Source organism: Papaver somniferum, chromosome 9, assembly GCF_003573695.1.
Source record: "Papaver somniferum cultivar HN1 chromosome 9, ASM357369v1, whole genome shotgun sequence".
Classification (NCBI taxonomy): Eukaryota; Viridiplantae; Streptophyta; class Magnoliopsida; order Ranunculales; family Papaveraceae; genus Papaver; species Papaver somniferum.
Window position 1 is genome coordinate 190,928,454 of NC_039366.1, and position 19,286 is coordinate 190,947,739.

The 19,286-nt window shown below is 35.6% G+C and overlaps 1 protein-coding gene and 1 non-coding gene across 2 annotated transcripts; one reads left to right on the top strand and one right to left on the bottom strand.

The window, feature by feature from the left end:
* Positions 1-1,270: 1,270 nt before the first annotated feature.
* LOC113313017 lies at positions 1,271-3,517 on the top strand. Its single transcript, XM_026561743.1, has 4 exons — positions 1,271-1,345; positions 1,446-1,750; positions 2,227-2,822; positions 3,006-3,517. The coding sequence occupies exons 1-4, from the start codon at positions 1,271-1,273 to the stop codon at positions 3,515-3,517; spliced, it is 1,488 nt and encodes a 495-aa protein (XP_026417528.1).
* A 5,338-nt stretch (positions 3,518-8,855) lies between these two features.
* Positions 8,856-9,017, bottom strand: LOC113314701. The gene has a single exon (XR_003342579.1). It is a non-coding gene; the product is annotated as a U1 spliceosomal RNA (small nuclear RNA).
* Positions 9,018-19,286: the final 10,269 nt, after the last annotated feature.

A 19,286-nucleotide genomic window follows, 5' to 3' on the forward strand; every position in this document is an offset into this window, starting at 1 on the left:
TTCAAATTATAGAAATTGCTTAAAGTTAATCATCAACTGATAAGACCAAACAGAATACTGAAACACAAAATTGGTCAAAAAGACCAAAACAGAAAATTCCTGAGTGAAATAGATTCTTAGCTTTTGATACTGTTTATATAGCCAAACATCAGAAATATACTGTTTATATAGCTAATTTGGATATTTGGCCCAGGAAAATTAAAATAAAAAAATATGTCTTACCTAAAATACCCCTAACCTTCTAAACTCTTCTTTTCAAAGAGAATTTATTTCTCTTTTCAAAACCTCCCCGTCCCGACAGAGCTCGTTTATTCCTCACCAGCAGAATTCGATCAAAGTTTCAGAGCTCGTGTCTTTTTCAGATCTGGTTGATCAATCATGGTGATTAATGATTGTTGAATAGTTTGTTGAATCGAAGTTTCAATTGGAGTTTCAACTGTTGAATCGAAGTTTCATCTAATAGCGTCGAACGGTAAATTTCAATTGAAATAATTTTGATTTGGTTTTTGTCCAATTGAAGTTTCTCTGTCGATTTTGAAGTAATTTTTAGTTGTTGATGATTTTTTATGAATTTGAAGATTAATCTTTGTTAATTTTTGATTTTAGTTGTTGATTTGGAATATCCAGGGTTTAGTTGATTATGTGACATTATTTGGGTTTGTCTCGAATCATGTTTTCTAGGGTTTAGTAATCTTATTTTCAATGCAATATACACAGATGCAAACCAATTTTGGGTTTAGGTTATTATTAGGATTTCTCCTTTACGTTACACAACCACAGAGATGTTATTAAAAGAGCTAGAGATGTTATTGTGAGCAATTGGAATCAAAAATACCTTACACAACCACAGATTATGCATGCAGTTGTTGATGCTTATGTTACTTTCAATATTGGTGATGAACTCTGGATTGATTGATTGGTTCTTGTTTTTTTGGGTATTTACTGATGATAACTTGGTTGAGTGTTAGAGGCTTAAGGGAAATAGAACTTTGCTAGTAAGTACATAGTAACTTGCTGAAGGAGAAAGTATTATATGGAACTTTTTAGAGCAGTACTCGTAGTCGTAGAAGTACACAGTAATTTATGACAGCTTCTTTGGTGGTACATTGTGCCAAAATGGTACTTTGATGGTACACAAATGCAAACCATTTTTGGTTTTAGTTAATTTATAGGGCATTGTACACAGATGTTCGTTTATTCGTGATGAGAAAATCTGGATTCCAGGGAGGAGAACATCTGCGTTAGGAGATGTTGCTGTAGCGAGATTATAATGGTTGTTGAGAGAGTGGAAGAGATGTTGGAGTATGGGTTGTATGAATGCAGTTGGTGGTCACATTGTATGCTTGTAACTGCTGCTTATTTGTTTACATATTATTTTTTTCTTTGTTTATTGTCAATTGAATACATCCAGATTCATTTATATTTGTTTTATATATTCCCTGTAGATGGATCGTCATTTTCTCTGTGTGGTTATCCGGGATACCGATGCGTGTCCATACCAAGTTACTACGAAGTCAACAATTGATGAGTTGAAGGCGCATGTCTGTTCTTATTGGAATAGCATTTTACCAGACTCAATTCAGTTTGTATTTGACTATGAGGGGAGAAGCAATGTTGTTGACAGTGATGTGAAGCTCTGTTCTTTCTTGTCATTGTGTATTGTTAACCAGTTGTCTTTTTTGGAGCTTCATTTATTTGAACGTGTTTCTCTTCGTGCTCCTGATTTTGTTCGTGAACCTACTACGAGCGAGTTTAGTTTAGCACCAGACCCTAGCAGAGCTCAGTTGGTTAATCCTTGTCATCTTCCGAGCAGCAGTAGAATGAGCGAGTTTCGTTTAGCACCAGACCCTAGCAGAGCTCAGTTGGTTAATCCTTGTCATCTTCCGAGCAGCAGTAGAATGAGCGAGTTTCGTTTAGCACCTGACCCTAGCAGAGCTCAGTTGGTTAATCCTTGTCATCTTCCGAGCAGCAGTAAAGTTACTCCTAGACCTACAATGACGGAGTTGCTTTTGCTCAGTCACCTTTTCCTTCCTCTCAAGAGCTTGTTTCTTCTCCAGATATCCCCATGTCTCAAGAACGTACATACAATGGAAAGTTGGCAATTAAAAGATCTTGCAAGGCGGCTGAATGGGATTTTATTATAAAAGGTGTTGGTCAATATTTTTATGGAGAACGAGATGAAGCTCGTCTTGTTGTTGAGAAATATAACCATTTTTTTGGTCGCAGGGTGAGAGTCGTCAAGAGCAATCCAGAACGATATACGGTCGAATGTTATTACAAGAAGAAATTGGAATGCGACTGGATGTTCCATGCAGCTCCCAAGACTTCCAATGTGAAGGGTCACTTATTCCTCAAGGCCTATAACGGGGAGCATAAATGTTGTGCTGGTTATAGTGATGGAACAAAGGCTGATCCGCTTACGCGCGAACTTATCAAGAGTTTGATATTTGAGCAGATTGAACATAATCCCAACAAGAAAGCCAGGGATATTGTTAGAGAACTCAAAAGTGATTATGGGTTGGAAGTGAGCTACGATCAGGCGCATGCCGGGAAAGAATTATGTTTCAAGGAATTGTATGGCGAGGACATTAAATCATACATTGACTTGAGATGGTGGTGTGAAGCCGTGAAGAAACACGATCCAGGTAGTAGGGATGATTTAGTTGTTGAAGGTGGCGAGTTTAAGAGTTTTTTCTTAGCCTTCGATGCTTGCATCTCTGGTTTCGAATATTGTCGCCCGGTACTGTTCTTGGATGCAACTTTCCTAACTGGAAAATTTAGGGGTTGTCTTATGGCGGCTACCGGGAAGAAGGAGAATAATGGTACGTCTTCTTTTATTTTTGATGTCATAATTTTTTTTATGTCAGATTATCACTGGATGAAACCGGTTTCATCCTTAACTGGTGAAGTCAGACTAGAGAATGAAACTAGTTTCATTCTGTATAATAGCAGTTTCAGTCAGTTTGATATGATTTTTTCTTTTTGTGTTTGTTTTGTTTCTGTAGGAATATTTCCTCTGGCATATGGTATCGTATCAGCTGAAACTGTTGAGAATTGGCATTGGTTCTTGAAGAAACTAGAATCTATCTTGGGTCCTCGTGTACTAACTTTTATTTCGGATCGCCATGAGGGTTTGATCCAAGGGATTCGTGATGTTTTCCCAACTTTCTATCATGCTTGGTGTTACCAGCATTTGAAGAATAATGTCCGCAGTAAGACCAACAAGAAAAAGGGAGAGCATTGTGCTGCGATGGGTTTGTTCAAAGAATGTTTCTATTCATCGACTCATGAAGGATTTGATCAGGGTATGCAAAAGTTGAAGGATATGGGATGTGATGGTCTTCACAAATTCTTGAGTGAGATTCCAGTGGAATGTTGGTCCAATGCACATTGTCTGGGCTGTCATTACGGCGACATGTGTTCAAACATTGCAGAGTCCTTTAACTCTTGGATCAAGGAAGCAAAAGGTATGCCTATTGCAACACTTGTTAACTGGATCAGACTTAAAATTATGTAACAAATGAGTACAAGGAAGAGGAAGGGGGCGACGTATAAAGGATTCATTTGTCCAAGGCTAGAGAAAAAAGTGTTGGCTTCCATTCGTGCTGGTGTCCAGTGGAGAATAACCAAGTCTGGTGACATGGAGTGGGAAGTTTTTGATGGAAAGCACACGCATGCTGTTAATATTGCGAAGTTTCAGTGCAGCTGTAGGGTTTGGTTTACTGAGCAGTTCCCTTGTGATCACGCTATTGCGTGTATGCATTCAAATAACATCAATGTTTACGAGTACATTAATCCGTATGTCAGCATTGCTAGCTTCCGTGCTTCGTATGATTGTCCTATCAAGCCCATTCCTGATTACGACAAGCCTATTAATGTTGCTACTGGAGATCTTGTGACCCACCAACTGTCGTAGGAAAAAAACATGGTAGGCCGAAGAAGAAGCGGATTCCTAACACAGGTAGTGCAAGTTTAAAGAGACCAATTACGTGCGGTAACTGCCATAATCAGGCACATCATAACAAGACGACGTGTCCTCATCTTCCTGCGAAAAAGCAACGTTAAGTACCTGCTTAAGAACATCTCCAGCCTTCATTTCTTCTGTGCAGCTTTTTACCATGATATCTTTTATTAGCTTTCTATCATGATATCTTTATTAGTTTATTCTTCTCTGCAACCTCTTGTTGCACATTTAAGATTCATTTACCTTGAATTATATTTTCGCAACTAGTATTTACCTTGGATTGTTTCTTTTGTTCATAAAAATATATCTTATGGAATTATTTTTTCAAGTATTTCTCTTCATTTTTATAGTATATATCTTTTAGTCTTATGTTGATTGTTTAATTGTACATTCCCTTCAGTTTTTCACTGTAAAATTTGAATGTTTGCGAAGATTCAAATTTAATTGTACAGGATGTAACCAGTTTCATCCCACCTATTCTGGAAAAAATGAGATTTTTGGCCAGGATGAAACTGGATTTCATCCATCACATATGGACAAAAAAAACTATTTTTTGCCAACCTGCACACTCTGAAAACAGTTTTTATACAGGCTTTGATGTAACCAGTTTCATCCAAGCCTGGTTATAATCTGACAAAAAAATTGAAGTTTTATACAGGCTAGGATGTAACCAGTTTCATCCAAGCCTGGTTACATTTTCAACCTGCACATTTCTGGCTAACATATTCAAACACAACCATCATGAAATTGAAGTATAAGCATTTTTCAGTAAAAAAGTTCATATTTTAATCAAGACGAATCCACGGATCACAACTGTATGCGAAGACATATTTCAACAAAAAAAAAGTACTATAAAATGAACTACATTAATAAAAAATTTCTAAACAACCTAAACACATCAAACTTTCCAGTAGATATTCTCATAAGTTAGGATTTCATATGCCAGATTGATTCGTCTTGTCCCCATCTCCTCTCCAATAGTATCTTTGCCCTCAAAGGAGGAACCGCCTGTCATTGCCCATTCCATGTAGTAGATAACATACATCATCGAATCATCACTGCAATACAAATGAATATGTAATGTCAGTTTAACGGTCTGGAAAAAAAATAATAATGTCGGTTCAAACTTCGTTTCAGTTTGTATGTTATAATCTCAGTTCAAAGAGTTAACGACCTACCTTTCGCACTGTTGTGGACAATCTGATTGAACGAAGACATCAACGTCATCCATACTAGTACTTTGAATTTGAACTTGAAAGAGATGATTTATTCTTTCCGCCATCATTTGAGCTTCTTTTAAATAGTTTGAAGAACCTAGGAGAGAATTGTAGTGTGTCCAAGTTCTTCCATGGATGTCAAGGTGAAGCAATGTGAAATGTTCTTTCTCATTCATCATTGGGATGAACAAGTGTTGCGTTTCGACATCAATCTTTTGCAGTTCAGCATTTATCATTTTTGCAGCGTCCAACTCATCTCCCGCAATGATATCAGCCTGAATACAAAATTTGAATCAAAACCAGTTAATCCATATTTTTTAACTGGATGAAACTCAATTACATCCTGTCATTAATGCTAGATGAAAACCAGTTTCTGCAGGTATCATATGAAACCCAATTACATCCTATATATAATAGCTAGATGAAACTCAGTTTTATCCTACACTAGTGAGAGAATTATATTTCAAGCAACAGATGCAAGCCAGGTACATCCTACACTAACTTAAAAGTTATATGAAAACAAATTGCAGACATAAGTTCATTCATTTTAAAATGTAGTATTCAAAATGTTTACCCATGCAAGCGCGCTGAGAAAGATTGACTTGGAGTATCCTTTGGTATCACCGCCATATTGAAACAATTGTCTCCATTTTTCGATTTTAAACTCCAAAATAGTGTTCACCAATGGATGATTGAAAACAATTTGCTGGATGTGTTCTCCACTGATACATACACCTCCATTGGACTTCCAAACGCAGTCGCTGCATTTAAACAAGTTCATATAATTTAGTATAAACTTAGCAATACTTTTACAGAAATATGAAAAGTAGAATGAAAAAAACAACAATAAAAGAATACGGATACGTACCTTACTTTTCCAGTTACAAAGTACTCCTTTATTAACTTCTCTTCAGCTTGTCTTATTCCGCTCATCAAGTAATTTTTCCACAGCTTGTTGTTCCTTGTTAACTTCCTCAACTTATCGTCCTTCTGCTTCTTCTCTGCACGCTCATCATCATCTGATACAAACTTGTTATTTCTAGGCCTTTTATATACGTTCTTCACTCTATTCTCAAGCAATCCAATAACTGCCAGAGGTTCTGCTGCGACAATTTCTTCTTGGTTGATTTCTGATGCAGGAAATGGTGCTAGAGGTTCTACTCTAGGAACTGGTGTTACAGGTTCTGCTTCGGGAATATTGTCAGCTTCCTCCACAGGTTTGTTCATCTCTTCATTGATGTCGTCTTTAGGAACATCCTCCTCCACAGGTTTATTCATCTCTTGAGTGATGTTAAGGTTGAAATAGTCTTCAGGTGTGGTGTAAAGAAAAATCTCTTGAGAGGAAGCTTGCTGAGTTCCCGGTTGAGGCTTGAGTTGCGCTTTCAAGGCTTCCAGTTCACTTTGCAAGTCTGAGATTGTCTTATCCTTTGCTTCAGACTCAGCCTCCTTTGCTTCCAACTCTGTATTCCTTGCTTCCAACTCGTCATTCAAGTGACGGATAATCTTGTCCTTCTCATCTAGTTCATTCTTCAACTTGGAAACATCATCTTCATCTGTGTTTTCTTCTTCATCACCAAACAAGCATAGTTGTTTCTCCTCTTGACTCCAGCTACCAACAAAGTCAACAACCTGCAAACACATAAAATTTATCATAACACATGATGTAACTGGTTTCATCTTATCATAACACATGACGAAACTTGGTAGATAATGTGTTTCATCATTTTATAACATAAGATGTAACTGGTTTCATCCAGTTATAATAGGGGATAGAATTTTAAAAATGAATCTAAACAACATCAACACAAGATGTAACTGGATTCATCCAGTTATAATAACAACAAGATTTTTACCTCACTGCTTGAAAAAATTTCAAGCTTCCCCTCAGTTTCGCAAGATACTTTATACAAGTCCCATCTTGCAAACCTTGGCCATGAATCACTGTTGTCTTTCCTGTTAATGCCTTTCATTTGCTCAAAAATCCATAACTACAAAACAAAAATATAATTAAAAGATAATATATAAGATGTTACTCACTGCATGATACATTTAACGTAAGAAAAAAATATATTCAAAAGATAGAAGACGATGCTCACCAGCAAATAGAAGCTGCAACCATTGATAGAGTATGGTGTCTCGTATACAGCTTTAATACTTTGCATTAAATGCTCGTGAATGAGATCAGGCCAAGATACTTTGTTAATGGTGTCGATTGACTGTAGGCAGTTCAAATACTTGTAGTGGACATACATACCTCCAATGTTGATGAAGAATACTGTACAGAACATGAACAACAACAAAAGTTTCGCCAAGTCTTCTTCTGTTCGTTCTTCATTCATAGCAGTATGTATTCCTTCGACAATGTATTTCTTATCCAACTTGTCCCCAGTATTCTTCTATTTCCTTTTCTTCTCTTTGGCTCCAGCCTTCTTCTTTTCATCTTTCTTTTTCTCCTCTTCATCCCTTCTCTTTGGCTCAAGAAAGTACTTTTTGTAAAATTCAGAAGTTTTCAAACTTGGGTCTTCTTTTGGTCCATAAAGTTTCTTATCTTGTTCACTCATACGTATTCTCTGCATTTTGAAAATAACAACAAGATGATTTGCATCGGTCTTGAAAACTTGATCACCAATCTTGAATGCCAACTCTTTTGGGTCAAAATTTCTTATGATGAACTCTAATGCCCTTGGAGCTTTGCTACATTCAGCCTTGCCCACCTTACCTTGTTTGATCGCCTCAATAAAGTTCTAGAATTTAGTCTTCCTTAACAAAACCTCTTGTGCTTCAGTAAATACCATTTTTTCCAGCACTTCAACTGTCGCTTTCAGGTTTGATCGGAACGTTTTCTTCCCTTCTTTTTTCTCTAACTTGTCTTCATCCATTTCGGCATCCACATCATCCATTTCGCTTTGTGCTTACCACACGGCTGCGTGATTCTTTAGCAAGAGTGAAGAACTACTTATACACAGATCATTTTAAGGATAGTTATGCTTTGTAACGTATGTGGGACTAATCTTTTTTCATTGCAAGTCTCAGCTGAGATTTAAAGTCACCACCAGTCCAAGTTATCTTGCAGCCCTAGCTAGATCCCATCCCCTCAAACATTTTTACACACTTGGTCTTAGCATGGTATCATCATTCTTTAAACAACTTTTTCTCTCTTCTTACGACTCCTGCAGCATGACAAAAATTCGATTAAGATGCAAAAATGAATAACTGAAATCTTAAAGAGCTAGTGCAGAGATCATCGACTCCTCTAAGTATTTTACAAGGAGATTATCAGTGAAATTAATTGAAAAGCTGCAATTAAACCCCATATACCGTTGCCAACAACAATTGGAATCTTAATGCAGGAATGTGCACAAAGTTTGATGATCAGATTTCTCAATGAAGTACTTCGGCTGGATATATATATATGCATTGTTCCAAGTCTCAGATCAACCCTTAATGTGCTGCTGAAGTTTCTTCAAAATGCAAGGCTCGAATCATATTTAACTAGCTATTGGATTTGCAAATTACAAGACTCACTTTAGAATTCGGTTTGGCCGCAGCTGATGAATTTCAACTGGATATTCATTTAACCAGACTTCATTTTCTGTAGCTGTAAACAATAAGAATAAGGGACATGGAAAAGTTTCTTAGCTGCACAAATGAGAAAATCTAGGCTTATGAAATTGGCAGGGGCCGCGCGGACGCGTTCCCCCTCAGGAACAAATTATGACGTAGACTCTCCCTCAATGGGGAGATCTTAGGCAACCGCCCTTCCAAAGTGCAATGGAAGTCACTAACATAGGCCATGGTCCTTCATGATCAACCATAGACCCCGTTCAGGTAAGTATGATTTACAGTTGCATTTCACGCTTGGTTTATAGGGATGTTTTTCTCAATCTTTTCTCCTACCTAACTTATGTGGTTCTATTATTACCTTTCATTTACACTATTCCTTGTTTTCACGGATAGAAGTTAACCTATAATTTTCTTACCATCATTGTGCCCAAAAGCACTATTCCTTGAAACTTAAAAGCGCGATAGGGGCCATAGAGCGTGCTTCAAACAAATCTGATCAAGTGAATATGATATTCCAAGTCATCAATAATCCATCGTTATTGCACTCTGGAGTTTGTCTCAGGGCCTGCTTACTCTTTTATCTTACAAGGAGATGGAACGGATAAGTACACATATTACACCCCTGCAGCAACGCAGGCCTAGGCAGTACCGCAAGATCTGAAATGCTTAACAATTAGATTTGGTGGGGGTGCACCAGGCCATTGCAGTAGTGCAACGTAAAGGCGACGCATGAGAACCCCAGCAACAAGCTGCTGTGATGGGAACTCCCCCTTTTTCTTGTATAATCCTGCAATATATATTGTCATGTACTGATTTTTCTTGTATAATCCTGCAATACATATTGTGTTGTAATGAAAATCTAGTTAAAGCGCAGGCTCCATATACATGTCGTTTGTGGGTTCATATTGTATTGCAAAACCTGACGCATATAAAAAAAAATGGAACTTAAACTTGAGATTTTTTCAATACAAATGGTTCTGAAAAAAAAAGAACTAAATGTGTTTCAATACATCTTATAGTACTACACATATTAGTCGTATGACTTAGTATAAAAGGCTAAGAAAAGAGTATGAACCTTAAATACTTGCAGTACATATCTGCTAGTACTGAAAAACCTGGTATATATAAGAAAATTTTGCAAGAAACATATATAACTTAACGAACTTTAGTACATATTGAGCAAGAACCAATTACATATTGATATGTACTGAGCAAAAATGCAGTACATATCGATATTTACTGAGTAAAACCATAGTACATATGTATGTATACTGAGTATCAGACTCTTCAATTTGATGAGATAATTTCGTCGATCCCTCTCCCAGCCTTGATGCCTACAAGTCTGCTAACCTCAAAGGAACTGTCTGTCGCATCTCTAGCGGCCATAACATTTCCTTATTGAATTTTCCACCATAGCTTGTCTTATTCTCAACCAACTCATGCTTTCAACTGCCAAAGATATATAAGACTCTCCAAGTAGATTTCTTCAGTCTCTCTCTCATCCTTGATTCCCGCAAGTCCTCTAACCTCAATGTCTTGTCTGCTGCATCTCCGTTGGCCATAGCTGCAGCTATTATTTCTTCGTTCAATTTGAGATTTTTCTCAGACTCCGTAACTTGTTTCATTTCATCCAACTCATGTCGCAGAACTGTCAACTGCCAAAGACATAATAAAAACTATAAACTTACCCATTAAGAACTTAATCACTCAATGAAACCCTGGTACATAATGATATGTACTGACTGCAACCTTAGTACATAAGTGTCCCAAGTTGATTTCTCCACTTGAGCCACTTACCTCCAGAAGTCTTGAAGGAAAGACTTTCAGGTATCTTATGTACTGACTGCAACCTTAGTACATATTGATAAATAACAATTAATTTCAGTATCACGACTATTGTTGCTCTAAATTCTAGTGTAATGGAATGACAAAGTAACATAGTCCCTACAATCACACAACAAGTCAGTTGTGGCTACTAATTTACATGCTCGTGAATGAGAAAAGGAATTAAGTACAGATCGGAAGTTTTACAAGGGAAGGAATCTCATACAATATAGCATATTATAAAAACTGGAAACCAAGAAATTTCTAAAGAGATTCAAGATGAAAAAAACAATACATCTATATATATGTATTGAAGAAAACAAGAACTGAAAACCCAGTAGATATTGATGTGTACCAATTGATATGTACCCATTGTTGTATATGATTCCAATAGTGGATACCGATATGTACTCACTATTCTATAATTCTAACAACGAATATGAGAAGGATTCAACAGGAAAAAAAATGAGGATAACTTATTAAACAAAATAATCTTAAAGTTACTGAGAAATAAATGATTACGAGGGGGCGCTGCCCCATCGACCCCCGTAACCAATGGTACACAATCAAAATATGTACCTATCATTATAAAAAAATGCTTAGGCCGAGAAAAAATTGCTGGATCTAATGCATAATAAGGAGCAACCCCATTTTCACAAAACCCAAGGATGACCTGACATAAGAAAGAAAATAAAGAAAGTGAATCAAAAGATGAAAATAATAGTACATATCAATTTTACCAGATAAAATGCAACAAAATCATCTCACTTCTTTCATATGTATATTCAGAACACTATTGAACTATCATGCTTCTTAGAAAAGCAAAACACATCATAGTATCTAAGCAATGTCTGCTTTCTATCCCAAATATACCAAATAATAGCAACCCATATCAACAACATAATATGTACTGTTGTAGGAGTATCACACATCTTATGGATACACCAAAAACAAATAAAATATTATTATCTGCAAAATGCAATACAAGTGTTCTGACTTTTTTACATCTACACTAACAAATATGTATTGATTCAAGTGTTATACTGTACACAAAATAAATCTCACAAAAAAGCATATTATAATACATATTAATATGTACTGTATATAGGATCATACAAAAAATACAAAAGAATAGAAATCATGAATTCCTGTAAACAAAAATGGACATTCCACATCGTATAAAGCCACATACCAAAGAATAATTAACCTGAAATTTTATAAAAAAAAACCCTATTAAATATTGATATGTACTATGAGAAAATCTAGTAGATATCAATATGTACTGACTGAAAACCTAGTAGATTGACACCCACCTATGATACTCTAACAATTAGTCGAAACACTGCATTATTGTGTCTCTAAGACAGTAGAACTTCACACTCTACCAAGCACATAGCTCTATTTCCTCAAATTTCAAGGAATAACATTGCTTAAAAGTAAGAATATAGACATATAAAGTTCTCAATCACATGATTTTCATAACTCATACGATATGCATAAATGAATAAAATCAGTACGAAGAAAAGTAATAATATGTACCCGTATATGTATCGATGATCATTTCCCTACAGTACATCAAAAGCATAGTTCATTTCCTTTCCGATACATTAAAATATGTACTCAATTGACAATATAAAAACAAATTTGTATAAAAAATCAATAACATACTAAATAGATAGATAATCTATTACTAGTTAGCCTGCAAAATGGTACCAGTGCATTTCAACATTCGTTAATCAGAGAGATATAACCCCACAAGCAAGAAAAGCATCAAGAAGACTAAAAGCATAAAAAAATTACCAATTGAAGCAAGAAAAATTTGCATAGTTTCCCACCCAAATGAAGCAAAAAACACTTGCGTAGCTGTGTTTGTTTGATATCCAAATTTATATAAAAAAATCAATGATTACTTACATAAATCCGAGCAACTTGTTCTTGTCCAGTCAAGTTTCCCTAAATCTCTTTTCATCTGCTTCAAACTCACTTATCTTTTGTTCTTCAATAGGTTTATACAAACAGTACATGCAAATATGTACCGTAAAATCTCTACAGAAATATGTGTAACGTCAACGAATATTTTGTCTGAAAATCAAACTTACTTTTATTGATCAAAATAAGAATATAAAAAAAAATTAGCTAACCGATCTATCAAGTAAACACAATAATGTTCAAATTAACTCAACGAAGCACCATTAAAACAAATTGTCAAAACCAAATCAAAACGACGACTTAATGAACAAAAATAGGTCGATTACAAAATCTGATTTTAAAAAATCAACAAAATCGCTTAAAACACGAATAAAAACGGAATTAAATCATGAAATTGTACCATGTGCATCATAGAATATCGATTATTTACTAATCGAGAAAGAGAACAACGGAAAAAAATTCGTCAAAATTATGAAATCGAGTTGATCATAATGAACAAAAAATAATAATTAGAGAATAAAAGAGATTATAGCAAAATACCTGGAGATTGTAGCAAACTATATGAGTTAAACCCTAGAAATTTAAGATAAAACATCAGGAGCAGAGAGAGATTCAGATCTGAGATAAAGAACAAAAAAGAAAGAAGCAGAACTTGATTTGATTTTCTCTTAGTAGTTGTCGTTGCAGCAGGGTAATTTAGGAAAAAAATAAAAAGGATATTAAGGACTCGCATGTGTGCTGGATGAGAGAATAAAAATTCTGGTCCAAAAACATGTTTTTGGACCAGCGGGTAATTGTTTTCCGGTGCTGGACTATAGAGTAACCGGTTCTCCTAATACTGGATTAACCAGTAATTCCTAGATAATTATGACGCCGGAGTGGAACGGTTTTGAGGTTTAACGGGAAGAGTATTAATGCTCAAGAAGAGATTACAACGACTGTAAGATATGGTGCAATCTGTTCTAGCCATCCTTTATATGTGTAAACTGTAGATGACCATCGATGTAGAAAAACACTACTGTACCTTATAATATAGATATATATATATATATATATTGAATGAATGCTGGAGTTTATCAAATAAGGAATGAATGTTGGTGTTTATCAAATAAGGAAACACAAGTGATTAAGGAGCGCGGCAGAAAGTTAAAGAAACAATTTTTTTTTCCGGGTGCCTTGTCTTGCCTAGCGCCTAATACAACATAGCTCCAGCATGTTAAGTTGTTTTATGTAATTTACACCTACCAGTCATGCATATATATGTACTATTAAACCATAAGTTGGCATATGGAAATGAAACCCTCGTTATTAAACCAGTTATGTAATTTCTCTCCTAAGTTGTTTTATGAAATGAAAACCCTAAGCTGAGCCTAAAGTCATTGAGTAAATTCTACAGTAGTAGCTCATGTTTTATGAATCTAACCGCGTGGATATATTTTTTCAATTGTCAAGACCTGTTCTATCAAGCCTCAAACTGAGTCATGTTAGTGTAGCTCCTGCTGATAACTTTCTTAAAGGTCTCATTTTCCCTCTTGATTTACAGTATGTCTGACCACGACGAAGTTAGCTCTGGAGGGAGCGGCGGGAATACTTCTGATTCTGACGAAGGATATGGCTCCTACGAAGGATATGCCTCCTCTATCAACTATTGTTACTCGGAGGAAGAGACATATTATGTCCCTGAAAATGATGATACGGGTGATGAAAATCGTTCGAACTCCCAAGATGAAGGTATCTCTACAGATTTTAGCGAAAGAGAGTACCAGATTCAAAAATGGTGAATATTAAATATTTATACAGACAACATTTTTCAGTTTTACTGATATGTATATAAACAAAGAATGATAGTAAGTACTCACACATGAAACCTTTCCATCCGTAAATATTTGAATGATGTTATAACAACAAGGATGTTTTGCAGGACCGTAAGACACTTACTTATGTCGATATTTATGTTAAAGAGGTGGATGGTTTCAAATTAAGCAAGCCGGCCTCTAGGCGTAATTGGATGAAGATTTGGTCGGTGTGTACTGTTTCTTTAACCAACTTGAAGGTTTCGGAGGATATGCGGTTATTGTACGCAACATGTCTCTAACGCATGTAGTTGCTTCAGTCAAGTTAACACGGTATGCACTAACTTATCTTCATGAAGTGTTGATGGGATTAGAGGCTGGTCTCGACCTTGCTGTAAAACATGGTTGTTCTAGTCCTAGCGTACTGGGAAATTCCAGATTAGTTGTTCGGCTTCTCAGCAAGGTTGCCCATGGTTGCCATTGCAAAAGCACAATTTTCAGTACTATTTGCCAGATATGTACGATGAAAATTGTCCCTCGTATGGATACGTTGTACTTCACAAGATTGGTGCCTCTCATTGAAACACTCCAAGGTAAGGGGTTCCTCTACTTTTGAATGAGATTCAGGAAAGAATGAAGCAACACATTGTCTGGAAAAAATAATAAAATTGAACGCATTGTACGAGCACATTCCTTTTTACGAGGAGGTTATGGAAAACCTAGAGGATTTTTCAGATGGAGTAGTAAACGTTCTATACAAGGACGCGTTCCCTATCTGTTACTGTAAATACCCAAATTTCGTTTAGGTCCTATCCGTCCCAGTTGCCTCATACGAATTTACTATACCAATTATGGTAAGAGAGAGAGAGTTGTACTTCCATTGTACTTTGTCCTTTCTTTTATAGGCTTTCCCTAAATCCCCTCACTTTATGACATCACGCCATGTGTCCTAATACTTCGTAATTACTTTTAGTTCCATTCATTAAGCTAACCCCTTTCTTCTTTGTTAATTCCTTCTTAATCCTTTCATCCCTTTTGGCCTTTCCCAACTAGGCTAGGGCTTAGTCCCCAAGTTTCCATGCCCTGACCCAAGTTTATCACCACTCTTTAGGACACCCTTAACCCATTAAGGGGGATGTTTTTTCATGTATAAAAATTAGTCCCCTGACTATTGGATTATTTATTAAATAACCCAATAGTCAAAAAGATTCTTTCTGGCGCTTTTCCCTTTGTAGGAGCGTTTCATGCCCCTTTTTCAGATTCCTGATCGTGAGCTGATCTCACCCACAACTAAGAGTTGCTACGACCCAAATTCGAAGACTTGATAAACAAATCTGTCTCACACCAGAAAAGTCTATAGGATTGAATAAATTTGTCCTCCACAGAAATACCCAAAAGTTTTTGTTTCATCTTTTGATAAATCAAGGTGAACATGAACCAATTGATAAACCAGACTTACATTCCCGAAGAACAACCTAGTATTATCAATCACCTCACAATAAACTTAATCAACTAGCGAAACAAGTTATTGTGGAATCACAAATGATGAGACGAAGGTGTTTGTGAATACTTTTCTATCTTGCCTATCGGAGATATAAATCTCAAGCCAATCTTATGATCGCACTTAATCACGATAGGAACAACAAGATCAGATCACGCAACTACAAAGAGAATAGTTGGGTCTGGCTTTACAATCCCAATGGAGTCTTCAAGTCGTTAACCTACAGGGTCTCGAGAAGAAACCTAATATTAAAGGAAAATCGACTCTAGTTATGCAACTAGTAACACACAAGAGGTGTGGGAATTAGTTTTCCCAGTTGCTAGAGTTCTCCTTTATATAGTTTTCAAATTATGGTTTACATCTAAGTTACCTTGGTGACAAAGCATTCAATAATCACCGTTAGATGAAAAACTGATTCAACCAAGCTAATATCTTTCAACCGTTAGATCGAACTTAACTTGTTACACATAAATGAAATGTACCCTCATTTAGGTTTATGTAACCGTACCCAAACGTGTACACCATGTTGGTTCACAAATAGATAACCTAGGTTAGCTATATGATTACTATCATATCAACCTTATTCACCTTAACCATAACTAGTTTAAATGAATCAAATGAAACTAGTTAAAGAGTTGTTCAACTGCTATATTCTCATAGATTTATACAAGAAGACAATTGAAGCAAAATCGGTTTGATTCACTCGAATAAATACACGAACATTATAGCCATGGTTTGCAAAGATTGCATTCCTTATTTTATAAATGTTTAAGTTCATGTGCACTACCGATTTTAGAAAGTAACCACTTAAGTATGCGTACTTAAGTAACCGGATTTTTGAGTTTGGTTTTTCAAAACTCAGCAGAAATTCACGGACGTGAAATTTTCGCCAGTACGCGTACATGCACGCATACTTAGGTAACTGAATGAGTTGGTTTTGAAATCCAACATCAGCAGAAATTCACAGACGTGAACTTCCGCCAGTTGCGTACGGGTACGCATATTTATCCAGTCTCCTTCAACCATTTTGTATCCACACAAGTATGCATACTTTAGGTTCACGGTTTTGGACTTATACACAAATGTGCAAACACATTATATGCTTATATCCAAGGAAAGTTACAAGATTCTAAACTCTTTATTTCTATCATTGAAACATTCTTCTGTAATGATAATAGTCGTTTTCACACACTATTAGCATCAAAGCAATTTTCAAGATATTGAAATAATCATTATAGAAACATTCCAAGTCTTACACCAGATGATTGTACCACACAAAGCATGTAAGATGTTACTCGGAAATTTTATAATGATATAAATTAACTTGGTCGAAGCGAAAGCTTACCAACACATATTTCGAGAAATATGTAAGCGAGATATACTCAGCTCGAAATCTCAAATGTGTATATAGAAAACTATATCGTAATACGACTTATGTCTCAATATAGGAGATAGAGTAGAAATAGACTTTCCAAGTGATAGATGAGTTTAAGTCTCCACATACCTTTTGTGGATGAAGTTCCACAAGCTCTCCTTAGTAGTTCTTCGTCTCCAAGTAATAAACGCCGTGAAGTCTAAGCTCAACTACACAAACTATGTCCTAGTCCGATACATATATAAATAGGCTAGAACTTATAGTTATGATCACTAACATTGAAAAACATGCTTGAGATAGCAACGCATGCGAGTTCGACCGATTAGTGCTCTAACAGAATGTTATTTCTTTGCTTCATTTCTTAATGTCCTGCATTCAAATATTATAAGAACTTTCTCTATTGTTATATTTTTGTTTAGATTTCGAGTGACGTATCAGAGAGTTTTGCCTTTCTTGATGGGTTGGAATCCAACTCATGAGAAGGGAAGTTTACCGATCTGTTAAGTTGTTATCAGAGCACATGTTCCGACTTACCGGGACTGTGTGGTTTTCTTGTTTGCTAAAATGATAAAACATTCTAATAGTTAATTACATTTTTGATGTGTATCACTTGATTTTGTATTAGAGTGTTTGATTGATAAGAACATTTCTCTCTATTTGTATAAGAATGTCTGATTTGTTATGAAACTTTAGTTTATTTTTTGTACCGTGATGGTTTTGCTAAAACATTCTTTTTATAAAAGGTTCACACATATGTTGTTTGTATAAGTTGTTTTGTTTGGGTGATTGGGGAAAATTATCCAGAACCGTGATATGTATATCGTTAAGTGTGTTAGTAATGCACATTACTAATCAATTGTGAATCTAACCCATATTCTATTTTGAAGATGTCACGGCTGCTAAATCGGTAATCTCAAGCTTCATGTGTAAGGGATGGAGAAAGAATCTCATTAATAGGACATAAGGCATTGAGAACAATTTAGAAATACTGATAGGTTTTGTATTGAATTTTGACGATGCATTAAAAGATCATACGCAGTCGAGTACTATTGTAGACTTTAAGGATTCAAGAAAATTTAGTGGGACAAAAATTCCTTCCGAAGCAGCGAAGATGGTTTCTTTTGTGAAGATAAATGGGAACTGTGTATTTTTTTTAAATTTATAAATGGAAAGCCTTTTAATTTCATGAATCACTAAGACGATACGAAAATTGAAGAACACGTCATTTTTCTTTCCCATCTTAGTAAGGCGACGAGATTTTGGTTACGGCCAAAGACATCCTACCAGTTAGATTTTGTTGATAATTTTCCAAGACATCTTGGCATTTAGAATTTGTTGATGATTTTCCAGAAACTTTTCTCGGGTTGCAATCAAAGAGAAAGATTAACCTTGGGATTGAAATAAATGCAGACTTATCTTATGTAATCGTGTGGAGAGACTTGCAGCCGAGTAATGATGTAACTTTCGTGAATACGATCATTGCGGATGTAACTTGGGAGTTCAATCCCAATGTGTAAGACAAGTACGCGAAGCTATTTCAAGTTAACCATCATACCTTCTACGTTTTTTAAATTCGGGGACCAAATTCATTTTTAGTAGTTGATGGTGTTAACTAAATAGATTATAACATAGTAATTTTGGATGCATATTTATTCAAATTTCTAGAAAATCTTAAGCATGGATTACACGTGTTTAATCAAAAGGAAATTTTCTTTAATAACTCAAACTTAGCGCCTCTTCTTATTTTTCTCCTGCTGTTACTGTAATCTCTTTATTTGAGCCGCAAACTTAATTGAGGATAAACCGATAAGTAAATTCAATTTTCACTTTGAGATTTTTGCTGACCATTTTGGGTCCAGCGGTTGCGATTGAGGTAGGGGTTTCCTCCACTGTTTTAATTCGGTTTAATATGCTTTTGATTTAATATTTCATTTTTTTATTGAGGCTTCGGTCGATGTGAAATTATTGTGTATTATATTCCCCGTAGTAGCTACTGTTAATTGATTTCAAATTCCAAACAAAAATATTCGTTTTACGTTGTCGGGAGCTCCATTCTTACTAATCTAATTTACAAATGCAAGCTTATTTTGATGTGCTTAAGCTAGGTCATAGATGTTAT

What these genes read in the sequence shown, in the direction of transcription:
- LOC113313017 (XM_026561743.1), top strand. Translation starts at nt 1,271, where the DNA reads ATGGTTGTTGAGAGAGTGGAAGAGATGTTGGAGTATGGGTTGTATGAA. An exon ending in CGTGAACCTACTACGAGCGA is followed by an intron (nt 1,751 to 2,226) that starts GTTTAGTTTAGC and finishes TTTTGGTCGCAG; the next exon opens with GGTGAGAGTCGTCAAGAGCA. An exon ending in CGGGAAGAAGGAGAATAATG is followed by an intron (nt 2,823 to 3,005) that starts GTACGTCTTCTT and finishes TTGTTTCTGTAG; the next exon opens with GAATATTTCCTCTGGCATAT.